General features: G+C 36.1%; 2 protein-coding genes across 2 annotated transcripts; both read right to left on the reverse strand.

Annotated features, from left to right (window-relative positions):
• Positions 1-5365: 5365 nt before the first annotated feature.
• Positions 5366-6151, reverse strand: LOC136806186 (uncharacterized protein PF3D7_1120000-like). The gene is made up of 2 exons (XM_067062747.1): positions 5641-6151; positions 5366-5379 (listed from the first exon to the last, which is right to left on the reverse strand). Exons 1-2 carry the CDS (start codon positions 6149-6151, stop codon positions 5366-5368), a joined length of 525 nt encoding a protein of 174 aa, XP_066918848.1.
• Positions 6152-11712: 5561 nt separating this feature from the next.
• LOC136806190 (uncharacterized) lies at positions 11713-15945 on the reverse strand. Its single transcript, XM_067062750.1, has 7 exons — positions 15817-15945; positions 15487-15686; positions 14479-14630; positions 14119-14294; positions 12984-13106; positions 12500-12690; positions 11713-11907 (listed from the first exon to the last, which is right to left on the reverse strand). Exons 1-7 carry the CDS (start codon positions 15896-15898, stop codon positions 11716-11718), a joined length of 1116 nt encoding a protein of 371 aa, XP_066918851.1. The 5' UTR covers positions 15899-15945; the 3' UTR covers positions 11713-11715.
• Between the last annotated feature and the right edge of the window lie 1626 nt (positions 15946-17571).

A 17571-nucleotide genomic window follows, 5' to 3' on the forward strand; every position in this document is an offset into this window, starting at 1 on the left:
AAAAGAGAACCCACAGTTCAAATTTTGGTCAATTGCTTTGAAGATGGAAATGGATTATCTTACGTTTCTACGCTCTATTCGGTCTGCTGATTTCAAACTCTACGTCGCATCATTAAAAAAGTTTTTGCCATGGATCTTCCTCTTCGACCATGTCCATTATGCTCGTTGGCTAACCATTCATCATCACGACATGGAAGTTTTGAAAGACGCAAATCCTCAAGTATACGAAGAGTTTGTGACAAACGGAAACTTCGTTGTGAACAGAACTCAAAACCGCTTCTCTAGCATGGGTCTGGATCAACGCCATGAACAACTGAACAAAGATGTCAAAGGTTTGTATAAGGTATCAAAATTTTAAGGACCTTTTTGGTGCTATGTTTAAGTACGACACATTTAGTTTTTTTCACCTCGCTAAAGTGATTTTGAATTTATTTAAAATTTGATTGAATATAAAGGGTTTTGAAAAATGGGCAAAGTACTCTATTCTCTTTAATCCAGGAAGCGGCGGGTTAGTTGGTTTGACAGAAGATGAGGACAAGTTTCGACGCTGGCAGATTTGTAGTCCAGAAGTGGCTCGAGCAGTCTCAGAATTTGAGGAGATTACAGTCCTTAAAGAAAACGAGCATTCCGTTTATAATCACCACGAAGATTCAGAAGCGTTCAAGAAAAAGTTTCGAACGGATGTTGACAAGCTTTCCACTGAAATAACGCAACTGGGAAACCCTTTCAACAGCACAAGTTGTGACGATTCCAAGGAGCTGATTCAATTAGGAAATAAAGACGTGATGAATGAGGAAACAGCAAAGAAAGTTTTTGAAGTTGAGAAGATTGGAAAAGACCAGTTTGAGGAGTTTCAAACCACAAGAACTTTCAGTCAAACAACATCGATTGATTCTCCTATTACAAAAAACAATATTATCATTTTCAAAACATCTTGCACTAAAGGGAAATCAAGCAAGGCAGAAACGAAAGAATTAAAGATGCACCTCCGGCTGTTCTCACAAATGTACATTGCCACACAAATCAGAGGAAGTGACCTTGATGAATTCTTCCAACATGAGACCCTTCCATATCCGCCAGCATTGTCAAAAGGTGGACAAATGCGTTCGGGAATTAAATCTGACCTGGCTAAGTGTGTTCAACCAGCAGAAGTTGTATCCTCTCCTCCTGAAGTTGATGGATCAGTGCTTGAAGGATCAGTCATCGTCAATATGACCAAACCAAAGAAGAATCAAAGATTCCAAGATTATTGCAAACAATCCTTCTATCCTCAGGTCAAGAAGCTTCAAAATGAATACAGGTCTCAACGTGTGGATGTCGTTTTTGACACATATCAGGATCTTAGTCTTAAAGCAGCAACACGAACGAAACGGGGAAAAGGAATTCGTCGGAAGGTTCTAGATGATTCCATCGCACCAACAAACTGGAATGGATTCCTTCGTTTAAACCAAAATAAAACCGAGCTGTTCGCCTATCTTTCCAAAGAGCTGATGTCGTGTACCGACGATGAAACAGTGCTTACATGTGCTTATGCTACGACTTGCGTCACCAGTAGTGGTCAGATGGCATCATCATTTATTTCACCATGCAACCACGAAGAGGCAGACACAAGAGTGTTTTTGCACGTCAACGACATGTCTCTGCAAGGTCACACAAAGATAACCATTCGCACCGTGGACACCGACGTCTTAGTTATAGCTATATCCATATTTGCTCGTTTGCATGCTCAACTAGAAGAATTGTGGATCGATTTTGGTACTGGCAAACATCGGCAATTCTTCCCGATCCATTTGATTGTGAGAGATCTCGGACAATCAAAAGCTTTAGGAATCCCGTTTTTTCATGCCTTCACAGGATGTGACCAGGTCTCTTACATGTCGCAAGTCTCTAGAAGTTCTGCTTGGAAGATCTGGGACTCATTTGAGGAAATAACCCCAATTTTTGAGAAGCTTAGTCATAAACCAACCCATCGTGATGTCGAAGAAGCGTTGCCCATACTCGAACGCTTCACAGTGCTTCTATACAACAAGACGTCTAATTGTCTAACAACCAACGAATGTCGAAAAGAATTATTCTGCAAAGGCCGATCAATTGATTCCATTCCACCAACAAGTGGAGCTTTGTTGCAACATGCTTTTCGTTCCTCGTATATTTCCGGTTATAATTGGGATCAAGCGATTGTCACCAACCAAAGTCTTCCTGATCCTGAACAATGGGGCTTCAAAATGGCAAATAGTTGCTACGCACCTAAATGGTCTGACCTTCCAGATGCCACCTTGGCTTTGAGACAGTTGATTAAATGTGGATGCGATCCTCAGAAAGGTTGTAAAGGACGTTGCAAGTGTGTCAGCTCAGGGTTCTTATGTACCCAGCTTTGCAAATGCAAAGGAGAATGTGAACGTGATTAACTCAACAAATATCTAGATTTATATTTTGTTAACTTCACTAGGCTTGCTCTTTTCTATATATTTCTATGTATTTTCAAAAGTCTCCGATTAAGAAGGTGTGTATATAATTTTGTACGAGAAAGTCTTTTAAACCCGAACGCTAGTTTGCTTATGCTTCTTTCAAAAGTTTTTCGTTCATTTATCATTTCACTATGTTCTTGTATAATTCTTAGTCGAATTGTGCAATTCTCATTTATGCTTTTTTCTGCATTTTTATGTATCAAATATAAAAATATAACACAGAAAACTGTAAATAAATATTGTTTAACCCGAATATATGATTTAATAATCTTAGTGTTCGCCGTATTCGGATAATTTACAAGTTACATTTTGTCTATAAAGCCCATGCCATCTGTTTATTTTTGTGGAAAATAACTTTTTGTTGGCTTCCTTCATGGTGTCAGATAATTTTCTTTCGGGATATAGGTAAAACTTCTGATCTAGAGCTATGTATAATTATGACCATTTGCTTAAGACGCAACTTTTAAGCCAGAAAGTTTGATGGGACCACCACTCACTTTGGGAATGAATAACTTTTATTAGCTTGATTATCATGGTATGAGGTAATCCTTTTTTGAAATCTACGTTCAATTTCCGATCCAACAGTATATAATATGACCATATTTGCAGAGATGTCCTCTAAGCCAAAAAAAGTTGATGACGTCATCAACCACTTTGGGAATGAATAACTTTTATTGGCTTGATTTTCATGGTATGAGATAATCCTTTTTTGAAATCTACGTTGAATTTCCGATCCAACGGTATATAATATGACCACATTTTCTGGGATGACCTCTAAGCCAAAATTTTCCTGATGACGTCATCATAAATTGGCTCAAAAATTGGGTAAAAAGGGGAAATTTGAGTGGGTCCCGGGCCCAAATCATTTATTTAGGTCTAAACTCGGTCCCTGTAAAAAATTTCTGCTTTTACCCTAAGTTGCACAATTTTTTCACCATTGGTCTCTACTATATGCATGCATGGTACCTAATAGAACACTTGAACTGATTTTGGACATATTTTAGGGGTATTTTGTGGAAAATATTGTTGATCTTTCCTGCACAATGATTTTATAATGCAATTGTATTATCAAGGACATATCATTAATGTCTAAAATAAACTGAGAAGTAAGTAGTAGCGACAAAGCAATAAAATTTACCGTTAAAGATGCTACTTTACTGATTTCTTGATCAACAAATAGTCATCAAATACGACAGAGATAGAACCACAGATATCTGTAAAGCCCGAAGGGCTAGATAGGCAACTTTAAACTTTCTCCAGCAAAAAAAAGTGAAGCAAAAATTTGACTTTTTGAATTTCGTGCCGATGGATAGGATCTAGCATTTTAATTGTTTTCGGAGCGCGAGATCAAAAAAAGTAGGCGCCAAACGCTATTTCACATCTCTCAAACCGGTGAAATTGCATATTTTAGTCACGTGACTTTGGTAGGAAATCCTTCCAAACCTAGGCTTCACTTTTCGATAAAAGCCGCAAATCTAGCTCTTCGGGCTTTACAGATCTGTGGATAGAACAACAGAAATTCAGATGTTATCATTCCAGCCGCGGCTTTCTTATACTATGAAGTAAGTAAGTAAGTTTGATAAATATATTTCAATATCGAATTTTGTTCAAATATATCAATTTTTCCAGGCTAGTGTCAGGATCATGTTTTGTCCGTCATTTCAAGTCAGGAATGTATTTTATAAAATTTTGCGCAAGTCGAGAATTTCCATGATTGTTTAATTGAAGCTTACCCTTTGATAATTGCTTTTCTGTTATGTTAGTGTTGTCTATTATGTCAAACTTCAAATTCTCACACATCTTTTCCATCGATTCATTCAGATCATTCACCTTGTCTTGTCCACCATTGATGTCTGTTCTCAAAATGCAGTTTGAGATGACAAGTTTGGTTTTTGGGGCAATCTTGCAATTCGGTTTATTGCCTCTATGTTTTTCGTTGTCTCTCCATCATTTGTCAGATCATTAATTCTCTAGGAATAAGAAAAAGACAAACGTAATACCGGGCTACCATTTAACCGGTATAAGAAGAGTGAAAAACAAGTGCGCAAAATTGTGAGCTATTTATGTCCAACTATCCTTAGGCGCGAAGCTTTGAATGCCATTCTAGACTGCTTTGGGCTCCCTTTGGTGGCAATAACAGAAACTGCAGAATTTTCGCTCACGCAATGGATATTTTTACATAGGGTCTAAAACCAATTGAGATTAAATTCAGAAAAAGAAGACGATTGAATGTTTTGATCAAGGAGAATTAAAAGATGTTTACGAAATATCAAAATGCAAAGGTAGTATGTTACAAGTCACAACTGAATGGGGAATGTGCAAGACGGTCAAGAAAACCACACATCCGCAGGTACTAGGGTTAGAGTTGAGGGGTATGTACGGATGTGACCTCCAAAAATCGACCCTTAGAGAGACTAATTTTTGCTGAAAAGGTGACTCTTAGAGAGACTTTTTGAAAAATGTTCTTTGATTTTTGAAAAATCCCCTACCCTTAGAGAGACTTTTTTACAATTCTTTCACTCTAAATCAAAATAAATTTCCTAAAAATCGTGAATTTTCTAGACTAGTTTAAATTTTTCAGATTTCTGCAAGCCTTAGAAAGACTTTGTAAGGTGAAAAAAACAACCCTTACCGTCTGCGCATACCCAGCACCTATTTTTCCGGGCGTGCGTTTTTTAGTATTTTAGTTCCGCTCAAATGGTGTCCCGGTAGCATTCTTATCTTGACTGTCTCTCTTTTGTTTTATCGTCATCTTACTTTTGAAACTATAACTGTAAATCACACATTTGTTAGCATTTGAAAACTGAATTTTGTCTCAGATGAGAATCAATCTTAACAAGGATTACTGTAGGACTAGTACCATTCCTTTTGAAAGCAAATTCAACTCTGTGTTCGTTTTACTGCGGTGGCACTTTAATGAAAGTTATGGTCAGTTTATTGTTATAGTAAGTAAGTAATAGTTTATTTCATGTTGACGAAAAGGTAGCAACAAAGGCTAATAAAATTCAACGCTACTTTACAATTAAAAAAGACTAATGTTTTGTTGGCAGCTCATCGTCGCTGCTACTGGGGCTAGATATTGACAGCTTTTGGTTGGCAAAGTTTTTGTTTGTTTTTATCAAGTGAAGGTTATCTGTTCTGGGACTTCCTCTCACACGCCAAATGAAATCACCATCGCATTCGGAGTTCCATTTTTTAGCTTTTTCGCACATCTCTTTGATTTTTCTTCTTTCATTGATGGTGAAATCATCAGTGATGCTTAGATGATATCCAAACTTTTTTAAGGCTTTAAGGTTGCTCATGATTCTTTCTTTTTCTTCTTCACTTTGCAAGGTCACCTTTATCGGACGATTTTTCTTCGATTTTTCATGTTCGAACCCAATACAATGTTGATGCGTTGGTTTGATGTCGCGGATGCCGATATCTTTGAGCAGATCCTCAATTTCCTTTTTGTCCTCTTCTTGATCTTCTTCTTTCGTGTCTTCAGCTTGTTCACAGAGTCCATGAATTATGATGTTTTTTCTTCTTGATTCGATGTCTCGTTTTTCTCTCCTCTCCTCTTCTTTTTGTTCCGCAACAACAGATTTAAGATTTTCCTTGTGTGCTTTGGTTATATCAGCGTAGGTTTTACGGGATGACTCTTTCATAAAATCTTTTGTCTGTTGTATCTCTTCTTTTATCATAGCCGTGTTATATCAGAGACTGAATTTTCGCCCATCTTTGTAAGACAAGACTGCGGAGAAGTAATGGACAATGCATATTTATACTGTCACAAGCAGCGTTAGTGATAAATAAAAATTTATGAGGGGCTCTGAGCATAGTCAGCAAAATTTGTTAAGGGTTTAGAAGATAAAGCTTTTGTATTGGGTTCCTTGACATTTTTAACAAAAAAACTACCTTTACAAGTTTTTGGGTTACTTATTCTCTCAAGATTGATTAAGAATTTATCAGTGACCGCAATTTATTTTTTTCCCAGAATGCATATGAAGAATGCAGTGGCCATCTTGGATTTCAGCATTCACTTGACTTAGATTTTTTCTACTTCAAACATTTAAACATTTATCTTATAATCATAAGTCGACAATGGTGTTTTTTCAGTTCATAATGGATATTCTTAACTCCTGCTGCGTGGACCTGCCTGAATGATAGAAAGGTGTTTAGTAGTAAAACTTCATACTTATTCGCTAGAGGACAGAATCAAGTAAGGCAGGGCCAATTTTGGAGGTTATTGGATCACTCGTTGACCAGACAAATGGTCAAAAAAAAGTCGAAATCTTAAAAAAGTGGATTTTTGTCAAATTTTTGCATTTTTTGACTTTTTGGAAAGACTCTCTTTTGATTATTTTTTTGCTTGACCATGAAACCCAATCCAATTCCTACGAGTTAGACTAAAAATGAAGATTTCTAACTCAAACTGGGCATTACAGGAGGGCTTCGCCCTCCTATATAGCCCATGTCTAGTATACTCGTCATTGGTACTTTAAGAGTTGAGATTGAAATTTACCCTAAATTACTCATATGGTCCGATCCACGGAATGTACCGCCCTTAAGGGGTCGATTTTTCGAGACCCTTGAAATGAAGCATTTTTGATAGAGTGCACTACAAGGGTCTTCTTTTAGATAATTAAACATTAAGGGTGTGTTCGGGAATTGCAAGTCTGAGAGTAACAATCTGTTGTATTATTATAGTTTTGACTCACACCCATTTTGATTTGCTTTGCACATTGTGTTGACCTCTCAGGCTCATTTTTTGGGTAGCTTCAGCAAAATCAGGTATGCAATCAAACTATATTTTAAGCTTGAGAAACATTCGGTAAAATGCACTACTGTGTAAGGGTACATTTCGGGTCAGATTGTGAAAGCCAATTTTTTTGCGGCACATGCCGTTGTTTAAAAATCTTTAAAAATCATATTCTTGCTCAATTGCTAAAGTCTATTCACGATAAGTGTGCACTCTTTTTTCATTTACCTATAACTTTTGAAGGAATTCTTCAATCTTTATAAATTCAGATCAAACAATGAAAAGCATGGAATTTCTCAAAAACTGCAGTCATTAAGCTTGAAACAATTTGCCGTTTTGGGCTAGGCTATGGCAAATCTTGCAAATTTTACAATCTATAGAAAGAACTGAATAAAAAACGTGGAAATACTTTAAAAAATCAAAAATGTCATTTTTTCTCTTTGTTTTGGTTCCTTTGTTTGATTTGAAATGCCAGAAAAGGGGATTCCTTTGCTCAAAATGGCATTTCAAATGCCAACGAAATGCCAACACGCTGGCATCATTAGGCATTTGACAAACCAAACAATTGCGCGGAACAATAGAATTCAAAAGAATACTACAAGTAATTACAAATGCCAGGCTGGTCTAAACGCAGCCATAGTAGAAGTCTATTAATTATACAACTTGAATTTTTTTTTTCATCATGACTTCTTTTATATTGTATTTACTTGTATGTAAAAATACAGTTCTTCATTAAGACGGTGAAATAGTTCTACAAACTGTATCTACTACATAGACACAAATATGGTAAGAAATATTTTTTTCTAGTTTGCCTGCTTCTTGATATTCAACTTTCTTGCTCAAACTTTGGTAATCCTGGAAAAGGGGCTGGGGTCAATGACTGGATCTATTTCGTATTTTGGTCACTCAATCTTAAGAGCTCTGACCATAGTGAATTTTTCATAATTGCCGTGTTTAAAATGTGTTTTCTGAATGTAACCAACAAAACTATGGCATGTTATACATTTTCTGTTAGATAAACTATTCCTGAATCTGAAAATTCAAAAATTGCATTGAAAAAATTTGATGAAGAAGAAAATGAAGACTTTTGCGAGGAAGCATATTTCAACTTTGAAGAGCTTAGTTTCGGCGAAGAAAAAACATTTTGAAAAATTTTTCGCAGTAGATGGTCTTTTACAGAACAATAAAAATTTTTGCGGAAAATTTTTGTAAATGCTTCTTTGTCTCGAAATCTTCGAAATAGCGGTTTTTCATCAATTTTTCATCTGGATTTTGCTTAAATAAACAGTCATAACTTTTGACACATCTTTTTAGAAAAATTTTCCGCAAAATTTAAAATAGTTCAATTCTTTGCGGACAGTGTAAAGAAATTTTGAAACAAAAAGGTTAATTACTCATTGAAACTTAGCTATTTAAAAATAAATGACATGATACTTCAATTGTGCAAAAGGTTTAAACAATTTTAGATTAAAACTATAATTATTCTTAATGGAGTGTTGTCCAGATCTGGTGTATAAGTTCCGATCTTTATCTCCATTATAGAGGTTTATGATCATCCCCTACACTATCAAGACATAGTACTGATAAAATAAATCTTACAAACTTACAAAAAACCTAGTAATCATCTATTTTGACTACAACCTTATTATATAGCAAAAAAAATAATTTATTTTAAAAGACCTCTTTTGAATTAAAATGCAAAAATTATTTAAATTATTCGAAAAAAATAATTTTTTTAATTAATTATTATTAACAACTTTACATGGGCAAAAACTTAAAAAACAACGCCCCACCCCTCTCGCACATCCCCACCCCGGTCACACACACCCCCTCTAGACCAGATTCCGTTCTTGTCTTGTATTGAATAGAACTATGTGGTGGAAAATTTAAAAAAAAAATCAAAATGGCGGCAATAACAACGCCCCACCCCTCTCGCACATCCCCACCCCGGCCACACACACCCCCTCTAGACCAGATTCCGTTCTTGTCTTGTCTTGAATAGAACTATGTGGTGGAAAATTAAAAAAAAAAACAAATGGCGGCAAAAACAACGCCCCACCCCTCTCGCACATCCCCACCCCGGCCGCACACACCCCCTATAGACCAGATTCCGTTCTTGTCTTGTCTTGAATAGAACTATGTGGTGGAAAATTAAAAAAAAATCAAAATGGCGGCAATAACAACGCCCCACCCCTCTCGCACATCCCCACCCCCACCCCCGGCCACACACACCCCCTCTAGACCAGATTCCGTTCTTGTCTTGTCTTGAATAGAACTATGTGGTGGAAAATTTAAAAAAAAAAAATCAAAATGGCGGCAATAACAACGCCCCACCCCTCTCGCACATCCCCACCCCCGGCCACACACACCCCCTCTAGACCAGATTCCGTTCTTGTCTTGTCTTGAATAGAACTATGTGGTGGAAAATTTAAAAAAAAAAATCAAAATGGCGGCAAAAACAACGCCCCACCCCTCTCGCCACATCCCCACCCCGGCCGCACACACACCCCCTATAGACCAGATTCCGTTCTTGTCTTGTCTTGAATAGAACTATGTGGTGGAAAATTAAAAAAAAATAATCAAAATGGCGGCAAAAACAACGCCCCACCCCTCTCGCCCATCCCCACCCCGGCCACACACACCCCCTCTAGACCAGATTCCGTTCTTGTCTTGTCTTGAATAGAACTATGTGGTGGAAAATTAAAAAAAAAAAATCAAAATTGCGGCAAAAACAACGCCCCACCCCTCTCGCACATCCCCACCCCGGCCGCACACACCCCCTATAGACCAGATTCCGTTCTTGTCTTGTCTTGAATAGAACTATGTGGTGGAAAATTTAAAAAAAAAAAAATCAAAATGGCGGCAAAACAACGCCCCACCACCCTCTCGCCACATCCCCACCCCGGCCACACACACCCCCTCTAGACCAGATTCCGTTCTTGTCTTGTCTTGAATAGAACTATGTGGTGGAAAATTTAAAAAAAAACTCAAAATGGCGGCAAAAACAACGCCCCACCACTCTCGCACATCCCCACCCCGGCCGCACACACCCCCTATAGACCAGATTCCGTTCTTGTCTTGTCTTGAATAGAACTATGTGGTGGAAAATTAAAAAAAAAATCAAAATGGCGGCAATAACAACGCCCCACCCCTCTCGCACATCCCCACCCCGGCCACACACACCCCCTCTAGACCAGATTCCGTTCTTGTCTTGTATTGAATAGAACTATGTGGTGGAAAATTAAAAAAAAAAATCAAAAATGGCGGCAAAAAACAACGCCCCACCCCTCTCGCCACATCCCCACCCCGGCCACACACACCCCCTCTAGACCAGATTCCGTTCTTGTCTTGTCTTGAATAGAACTATGTGGTGGAAAATTAAAAAAAAAAAATCAAAATTGCGGCAAAAACAACGAAAGAACATTACTCTAAGTATTCCCCTTGTTAGTTACAAAGTATCTACAGATTTGTTATTCTACAAATAAAGATCGCATGAAACGAGAGTGAGGAATCGTTTGCATTGTTTATAAAAACTTACATACATGCGCTGTTTGAAAAAGGAGGGCTCGAAGGCAGCTCATTCGGGGCTCATTCTTAGAAAATAGGTAAATGGTCCATTAGTTTCGTTCTGTTATTGATTGTTTTAAAATTTTAAAACTAAAATCAAAGATAAATGATTGAACTTTTTACATCTTTGTGTGACACAAAACTAATTTAACAAAAGAAAAGTGAAGCAAAAGGCAAAATTCGGCTATGCTGAAATCTTACAAGTAATTTAAGTTAAATGCTGAGACAAGTATACATATGTAAAAGATGACAACATTAGCTTTACGTTGGTACAAAATTCTTTATATTGCACGAAGTGGCATGGTATTTGAAAGCAATAGGGAGATGTCAAAGCATTTGACTCAACAATTTGAATTGAACCGTGAAAGCGAAAAGCTATAAAAAAGTACAAACAGTTACAAAAAATAAACCCTCAACACAACACTATAAAATATGGTTCTATACACCATTCACTTTTCAAAACATTATTTTCTTTCCAGCCCTTGTAAATACCACGTCTGAAGGTAAATTTGAACAGAAAAAGTTAATAATGTAGGGAGGGGCACGAGATATTATTGGAAAGTGAATATCGATTATTCAAATTATTCAGTACCCCGTATTACTTTGATTAAATGCCCCGGGCGTTTATTAAAACTTTTGGGTTTTAGGAATGGGGTTTATTCGAGGAGAGCGTATAAAAGAAGGGGGCGTTTATTAAATTATTTGTAAATTGGAAACTTATTTGCCTTTTTTAGTATTTGAGTGTATGTATAATAATATTTGAGTGTTTTCTCCTATAGGAGAAGCGGTTATTTGAAGGGGCCGTTTATTTGAGGGGACGTTCAATAAAAATGTTTTGTGAAAGGAGGGGCGTTTATTCGAGGATAGTGTTTAAAAGAAGAGGGCGTTTATTCGAAGTAACACAGGCGTTTATTCGAAGTAACACAGTAATTTTTTTATTCAGTTCATCCCTATATCTTGATTCGGGAGAATTAGTTCTTTGCGTTTTCTTAGCTTTTCTTCTGTCAACTGATTTTGACTTTCCATCAAATACAACGTAAGAAATATGAAGGTCTCGCGCTTCATGTGTTTGGTCATGTGCTTAAACGATGAAAACCAGCTGAATAACTGTTCGCAGCTCTCGGTGTTGACCTAAATGTAAAGAAATTAAACCCTATTACCGGATGTGCATAAAAAATTACAAATTGGCTTAAATAAAATTTTCAGCAGTATTATAAAAAGGTCAAATCAGCAATAATTGTTAAAAAATTTGAGATTATTTCCCTGAAGAGAGTAGCGCATGTAAAAACTTGAAATTTGTGCTTAACTTCTTTTTTATGCATACCCGGTATATATACAGTGAAACCTCTAATTAACGGAGACTCAAAAAAGCGGACACTGTCTAAATAGCAAACACAACCTATTCCCCCTTTTTTAACAAACGCCACTAAAACGGTCTCCAAAAAGCGGACACCTCAAATTAATGGACACTTTGCTTACTCCCCGATGGTGTCCGCTAATTGGAGGTTTCACTGTACATCATTTTTTAGTAATATCGTGAGCTTGGTATTATTAACTGTGTTATTATAATGACTGTGACTTGGTCAGGGTTTCACATTAATCTCAATGATATCTCTGCGAAGTTCTTAAATAGTTATGTTGATGATGTTATCTCTCTAACAATTCAATTTCCACTTTAAGGGGGCTTGATACTCAAGTTAAGAAAATAAAAATCTGTATATACCTCGTTTAAATTTGCAACCATATCAGGGTCGCAGTTTTCAAGACACCATTCTCCAATGTGGTTTTTGAAATGAAAACGATCAACTGCAAAATCCATTCCAGCAATTCTTTTACTCAATGGTGTAAGATCTTTCCTAATTTTGTTGGTGGCGAAAGGCTTCAAATGACATGCATCATCGTAAACAATCGTTTCTAAAGTAATGTATAATGGGAAGAGGATTATTCACTTTCAAGGATACTTTGAGTTAAAATCTATTGTCAATAATCTACAGCACCTGACCCCGAGAATGTAGGTGAAATTTGAATCAGACCTGAAAGATGTAGATTTGCATTTTTAAAAACATTGAATGCCTTCAACGAAATTTTGAACCCTCAAAATCCTTTCCCAGGGGTTAGTTTCATTACCTTTGATAGATAGGCTAATTTTTTTGGTCCTTGAAATGGAAGTCTTTTTACTGGAAAAAACATAAAAATGTCAAACAAACCTATCATGCTATGCTCCGAAAGAAAGTCAGATAGACAGCCATACACTTGCCGTTTACTCTCACAGTTATAAAGCTCTTTTAAATCCAAAACTATTCCACATGGACTTGTTATAGCCAGTATTCCTGAAAAAAGGAAAGTTTATTATTCGAGGATTAGCCTTAATTTCACGCCAAACTTATATCTATCGACTCACGCTTATTTCTCAGCCGTCTGACTACTTGATTGGTTTCTACCCCTAGTTTAGGTCATAGGCAAATGGAAAGTTAAATTTGGATTTAACATAGGTTAAATCGTGGTTTAACCTTTTATTTGATAAGCGCTACTCTACTTGCCCATAATTTGCCCTCGTGACGTCATGTTCATAATGGCCATCGCAACTCCCTGTTCAAGTCGACGCTATAACTGAAAGCTGACATGATGAAATAAGTTTTTTAAATCCCTCCCTCCCTACCTCCCTGCAGTTATGGTCATAGGCGATTCTCACTTATGGTTTTAGGAGGTTATCATTGTGAAGAAATTTCACTAAAATATTTATTCAATATAAAGTTATGATAGAAAGTTAATAAGTTATTGGCTCAAAAAAACAGCAATAAACAGCGTTTATAGATGTCAATCAGCTTATAACTTTGTTTGATATCTTTTGACTAAATGATTATTTTTGAGAAATTTTTTCACAGAGATGACGTTCGATGATCAAGAATTTACTTCAGTGAAAATGATTGTTATAACACTTTTCTACAAGATCTTTATTTTTTTCTTTATTTTCATCTTCAGTTTAAAAATTTTTAAAAATATTTTTTAATTTCAAATTGTTCCACCCAAGGATACAAAATTTATAAAGATTGAAGGGTTCCTTCAAAAGTAATAGTTAAAAGAAAAAAGAGTGCACACTTATCGTGGATAGACTTTGAGGTCCGTTTTAATCTACCCATACGTTTTTGTAAAAAATGATTTTTTTGATAATTGTTTCTTGGAAATGTCCAACTTTAAAAAACTGTTGTACAAATTCTAGTATTGTGGTAAACTTAAATCACCCAATCAGCTTTAAAAATAGATACTTTGACACCGATACCGCCCCCATGATAATCAAATAAAAATACATGGTTTATTCAACATATCATCAATTTATCTTACCCGCGGTTTTAGTATTTTTTGCTTTTTGTTTCGATTTATCTGTGTTACATGTACTCTCAATATCATCATCGTCATCATCGTCATCATCATTCTCTTCACCAATTACAGCCGTTTCTCCACAAGCTGAACAGTCCGCTTCATCTATTTCTCTCGGAGTCGTGGTAGAACTTTCTTGCCTCAAATAAAATGAATCGCACAATTTCAATTACATGACAGATCTCTAAACTGTAAAGTATATGAAATCTAAAATAGTTCGCCAGTGCATACTAGACAGAAAGACTAAGTGAAATTTTATCGAATGGATACATTTCTTTTATGTAATGTCTTCCAGGGATAAGTCAGAGGATAAGTCAATTTTACCTTTGTTGAGATAAGGAAATTATCTGTATTTTCTTCTTTTGACCAAGAAAGTTTTCTTCCACAGTTTCTATTTTCGCGTGTTCTAATTCTTTGATAATCACCGGTAAGTAGCTTTCCCGAATCCAAGAAGTAGAGCTATTGTTCCATAACACCTAGATTAGAGTATAGTAATTTAATGTTAACCCTTTAAGTGCCAATGTCGTATATATCAGAAATGGGCTATGTAGGAGGGCGAAGCCCTCCTGTAATGCTCAGTTTGAGTCGGAAATCGCTATTTTTGGTCTAAATCGTAGGAATTGGATTGGGCTTTATGATCAAGCAAAAAAAAATCAAAAGTGAGTCTTTCCAGCGAGATTTTAAGCTAAAAAATCAAAAAAATGCAAATGTTTGCAAGAACCTCCAAATTTAGGCCTGCTTTACATGATTCTGTCCTCCAGCGAATTAAATCGGGCGGCGCCGAAGGAGGAGACTATAAGCTATCCAACGAGCTACGAACAAGCTTCTAACTCCTTCTAGATCTCGAGATATAAGCCTTTAAAGTTTGAACTAGCAATTTTCTTTAAAATGAAAAAAATGACCGTGGCACTTAAAGGGTTTAATAAAACATTTAACTTATGTTAACAAAATTTTGCATTATACATAAGTAGAAACATTTTTGCTTTGAAGTTATCAGAACCCCTTATAGTGTATTCGTTTTAGTTTTATACTTTTCAGTGCTTTATAATGAGTTGCCCCATTTTACCAAAAATCTGAAAATGAATTACATCAAAAGTAAACCCCCTCCCTCCAACTACATAAACAATTTCCCCTTTTTCCCATAATTTGTTGCCCCTAAATTACATCATAGACATATAAATTAAACCATTGAAAGCCTCACCCTCCCATTTTATTTATCTTGTAACACGGCTCGTAGCTGCGGTAGAAAAGGGTGCTTTTTTCAAGACACATTGTCTGCCATCAGAGAACTGATAGGTGAGGTGAGTACTGATACATGAAAAAGAAATTTACCTCGCAAAAAACAGTACCATCAATTTCTTTAGAATCCAAAACTTTTACGATAGAATAATCTTCTTTCTCTACGGATGTCCTACTTCTTTTCGCAGACTTTTCATTGCCGCTCATTATCTCCTTCTCATCAACGAATTTAATCGAAACAGGCTTGTGATGCTTGCAGTGTCTCGATCCTTTTGCAGGCGAATTTAAACATCCTTAAATTGAAAGTAAATAGACTTCACTTTAAAAAATATTAACAACCAGGGTCCCTGTTAATTCAGCACTGGCTTTAAAGTAATATATCACATCTTTCATACCGTAATACGAATAAAACCATAACCGTACCCGTTTTTATTTCTTCTGCCCACGTCCGAAAGATAAAGCTAGTAACATCTTTTACAGAACAAACTTGTCGGGTGTTTTTCATGTTTCCATCGAGCACAATAACCTTTCCACATCCTGGTGTTTTACATCGATGTTCTGAAGAAATACGATAAAATGTTTTTAAACTTTCGCGAATGAAGATAACACAGAAAATAAAAAAATATCAACTGTCAATGACTCAATGACGCCGTGGCTTTTACTCATAACCCGCAACTTTTTAATTGGTAAATCTTTAGTGGAAATTGATGTGAAGTCCTTATCTTTCTTATTTTTTATTTTTTTCTTAAGCCAAATTTTTTTTTCTTTTTGGTATATGGAGGACCGGAAAACTCGAGTTACAAAAATCCGAGTTACAAAAACCCGAGTTACAAAACCTCCTTATGACGTCATAATTTGAGACTTGTGACGTCACATTTGTCGTAACTCGGGTTTTTGTAACTCGAGTTTTAGTAACTCGGGCTTTCCGGGCATCTGATATATGTAATCACATGATAACGAGTGTAACTCGAGAATAATTGCACGCGTGATTTTTTTGTTATTAATTTTCCGAGTCCGAAAGGACGAGGAAAATTCGAAACAAAAAAATCACGAATGCAATTTTCGAATTGTACGAGTTATTATTTGATTACGAGTTAATCGCACAATGGGTTTCACTACTTATTTCCCGTTAGGAAAGTAAATTACACTGATACGTATTTTTCTCTTCTCTCTATATTTCTTCTACTATTTTTTACAGATTTTCTTTCTCAAAAAATGAATTTCGAATGCAATTAAAACGTTTGAATGATGAAAAATAACTACAAAAAAACACATTAAAATCAATATTGTAAACATTGGTGTGGCATTGAAGAGTGTGATTAAACGATTAATTGCTTTCTACAGGATGCAATCAACGATTAATTGCTCTCTATGAAGGGGCGCCAAATAAGAAAAAATAACTCATCGTGCGATTAGACAATGAAGCACAACCCAATCCCAACAAGTTTGACCAAAAATAACAATTTTTAGCTCAAGTTCGACTAATTTTGGAAAATAAAAAACGTTTGATTGTCTAAAAGTCTAATTACAATAATAGTAAAGAATGCTATGTTCTGAAAAAGGGGCTCGTGTCCAACTTGTGGAAAGGGGTTTTATTATTGATTGAAATATTGTTCCTCGAATGTAGAAGAAAAATATTTTTTGACTTTCTCCTTTCTGGTGACTAAGTATCCTATGACTGAGCTTTGTGCCAAATTTCAGCTTGGTTGGAATTATGTCAAGGTCGTAGCCTAATTCTACCAGACTATAATAGAATTCCTTTGCAAAAGCAGATGCACACGATGCCTTTATTATAACTCAAAATTTTGTTTTGCAGCGTCTCATAGACTTACCTGACCATCTTTTGATGAACGCATTGTAAAAGAATGGTATTATGTAATCAATTAAGGCGTATAAATCATCAATTGAACTGTCCATAACTATATCATAAGTTGTTGATATTTCACAAACAGCGTAGAGCAGAAAGCCTTCTTCCAAACGACGCCTGTCGAGTTCATTTCGTAATATATTCATTCTGAAAGTGAAACAAAAAATAAACTATGGAAGTATGGAGTTTTTACATGGAAGAACGATTGAAAACTTCATCCATTGTACTCAGGCGCCTAATAATCCCAAATCTAGTAAGGGTGGCGGGTTTGATAAATATATTATGAATAATTTGCCAGCTGTCTAGGTCAA

Source organism: Clytia hemisphaerica, unplaced genomic scaffold (assembly GCF_902728285.1).
Source record: "Clytia hemisphaerica strain Z4C2 unplaced genomic scaffold, Clytia hemisphaerica genome assembly, whole genome shotgun sequence".
In the NCBI taxonomy this organism is placed as follows: Eukaryota; Metazoa; Cnidaria; class Hydrozoa; order Leptothecata; family Clytiidae; genus Clytia; species Clytia hemisphaerica.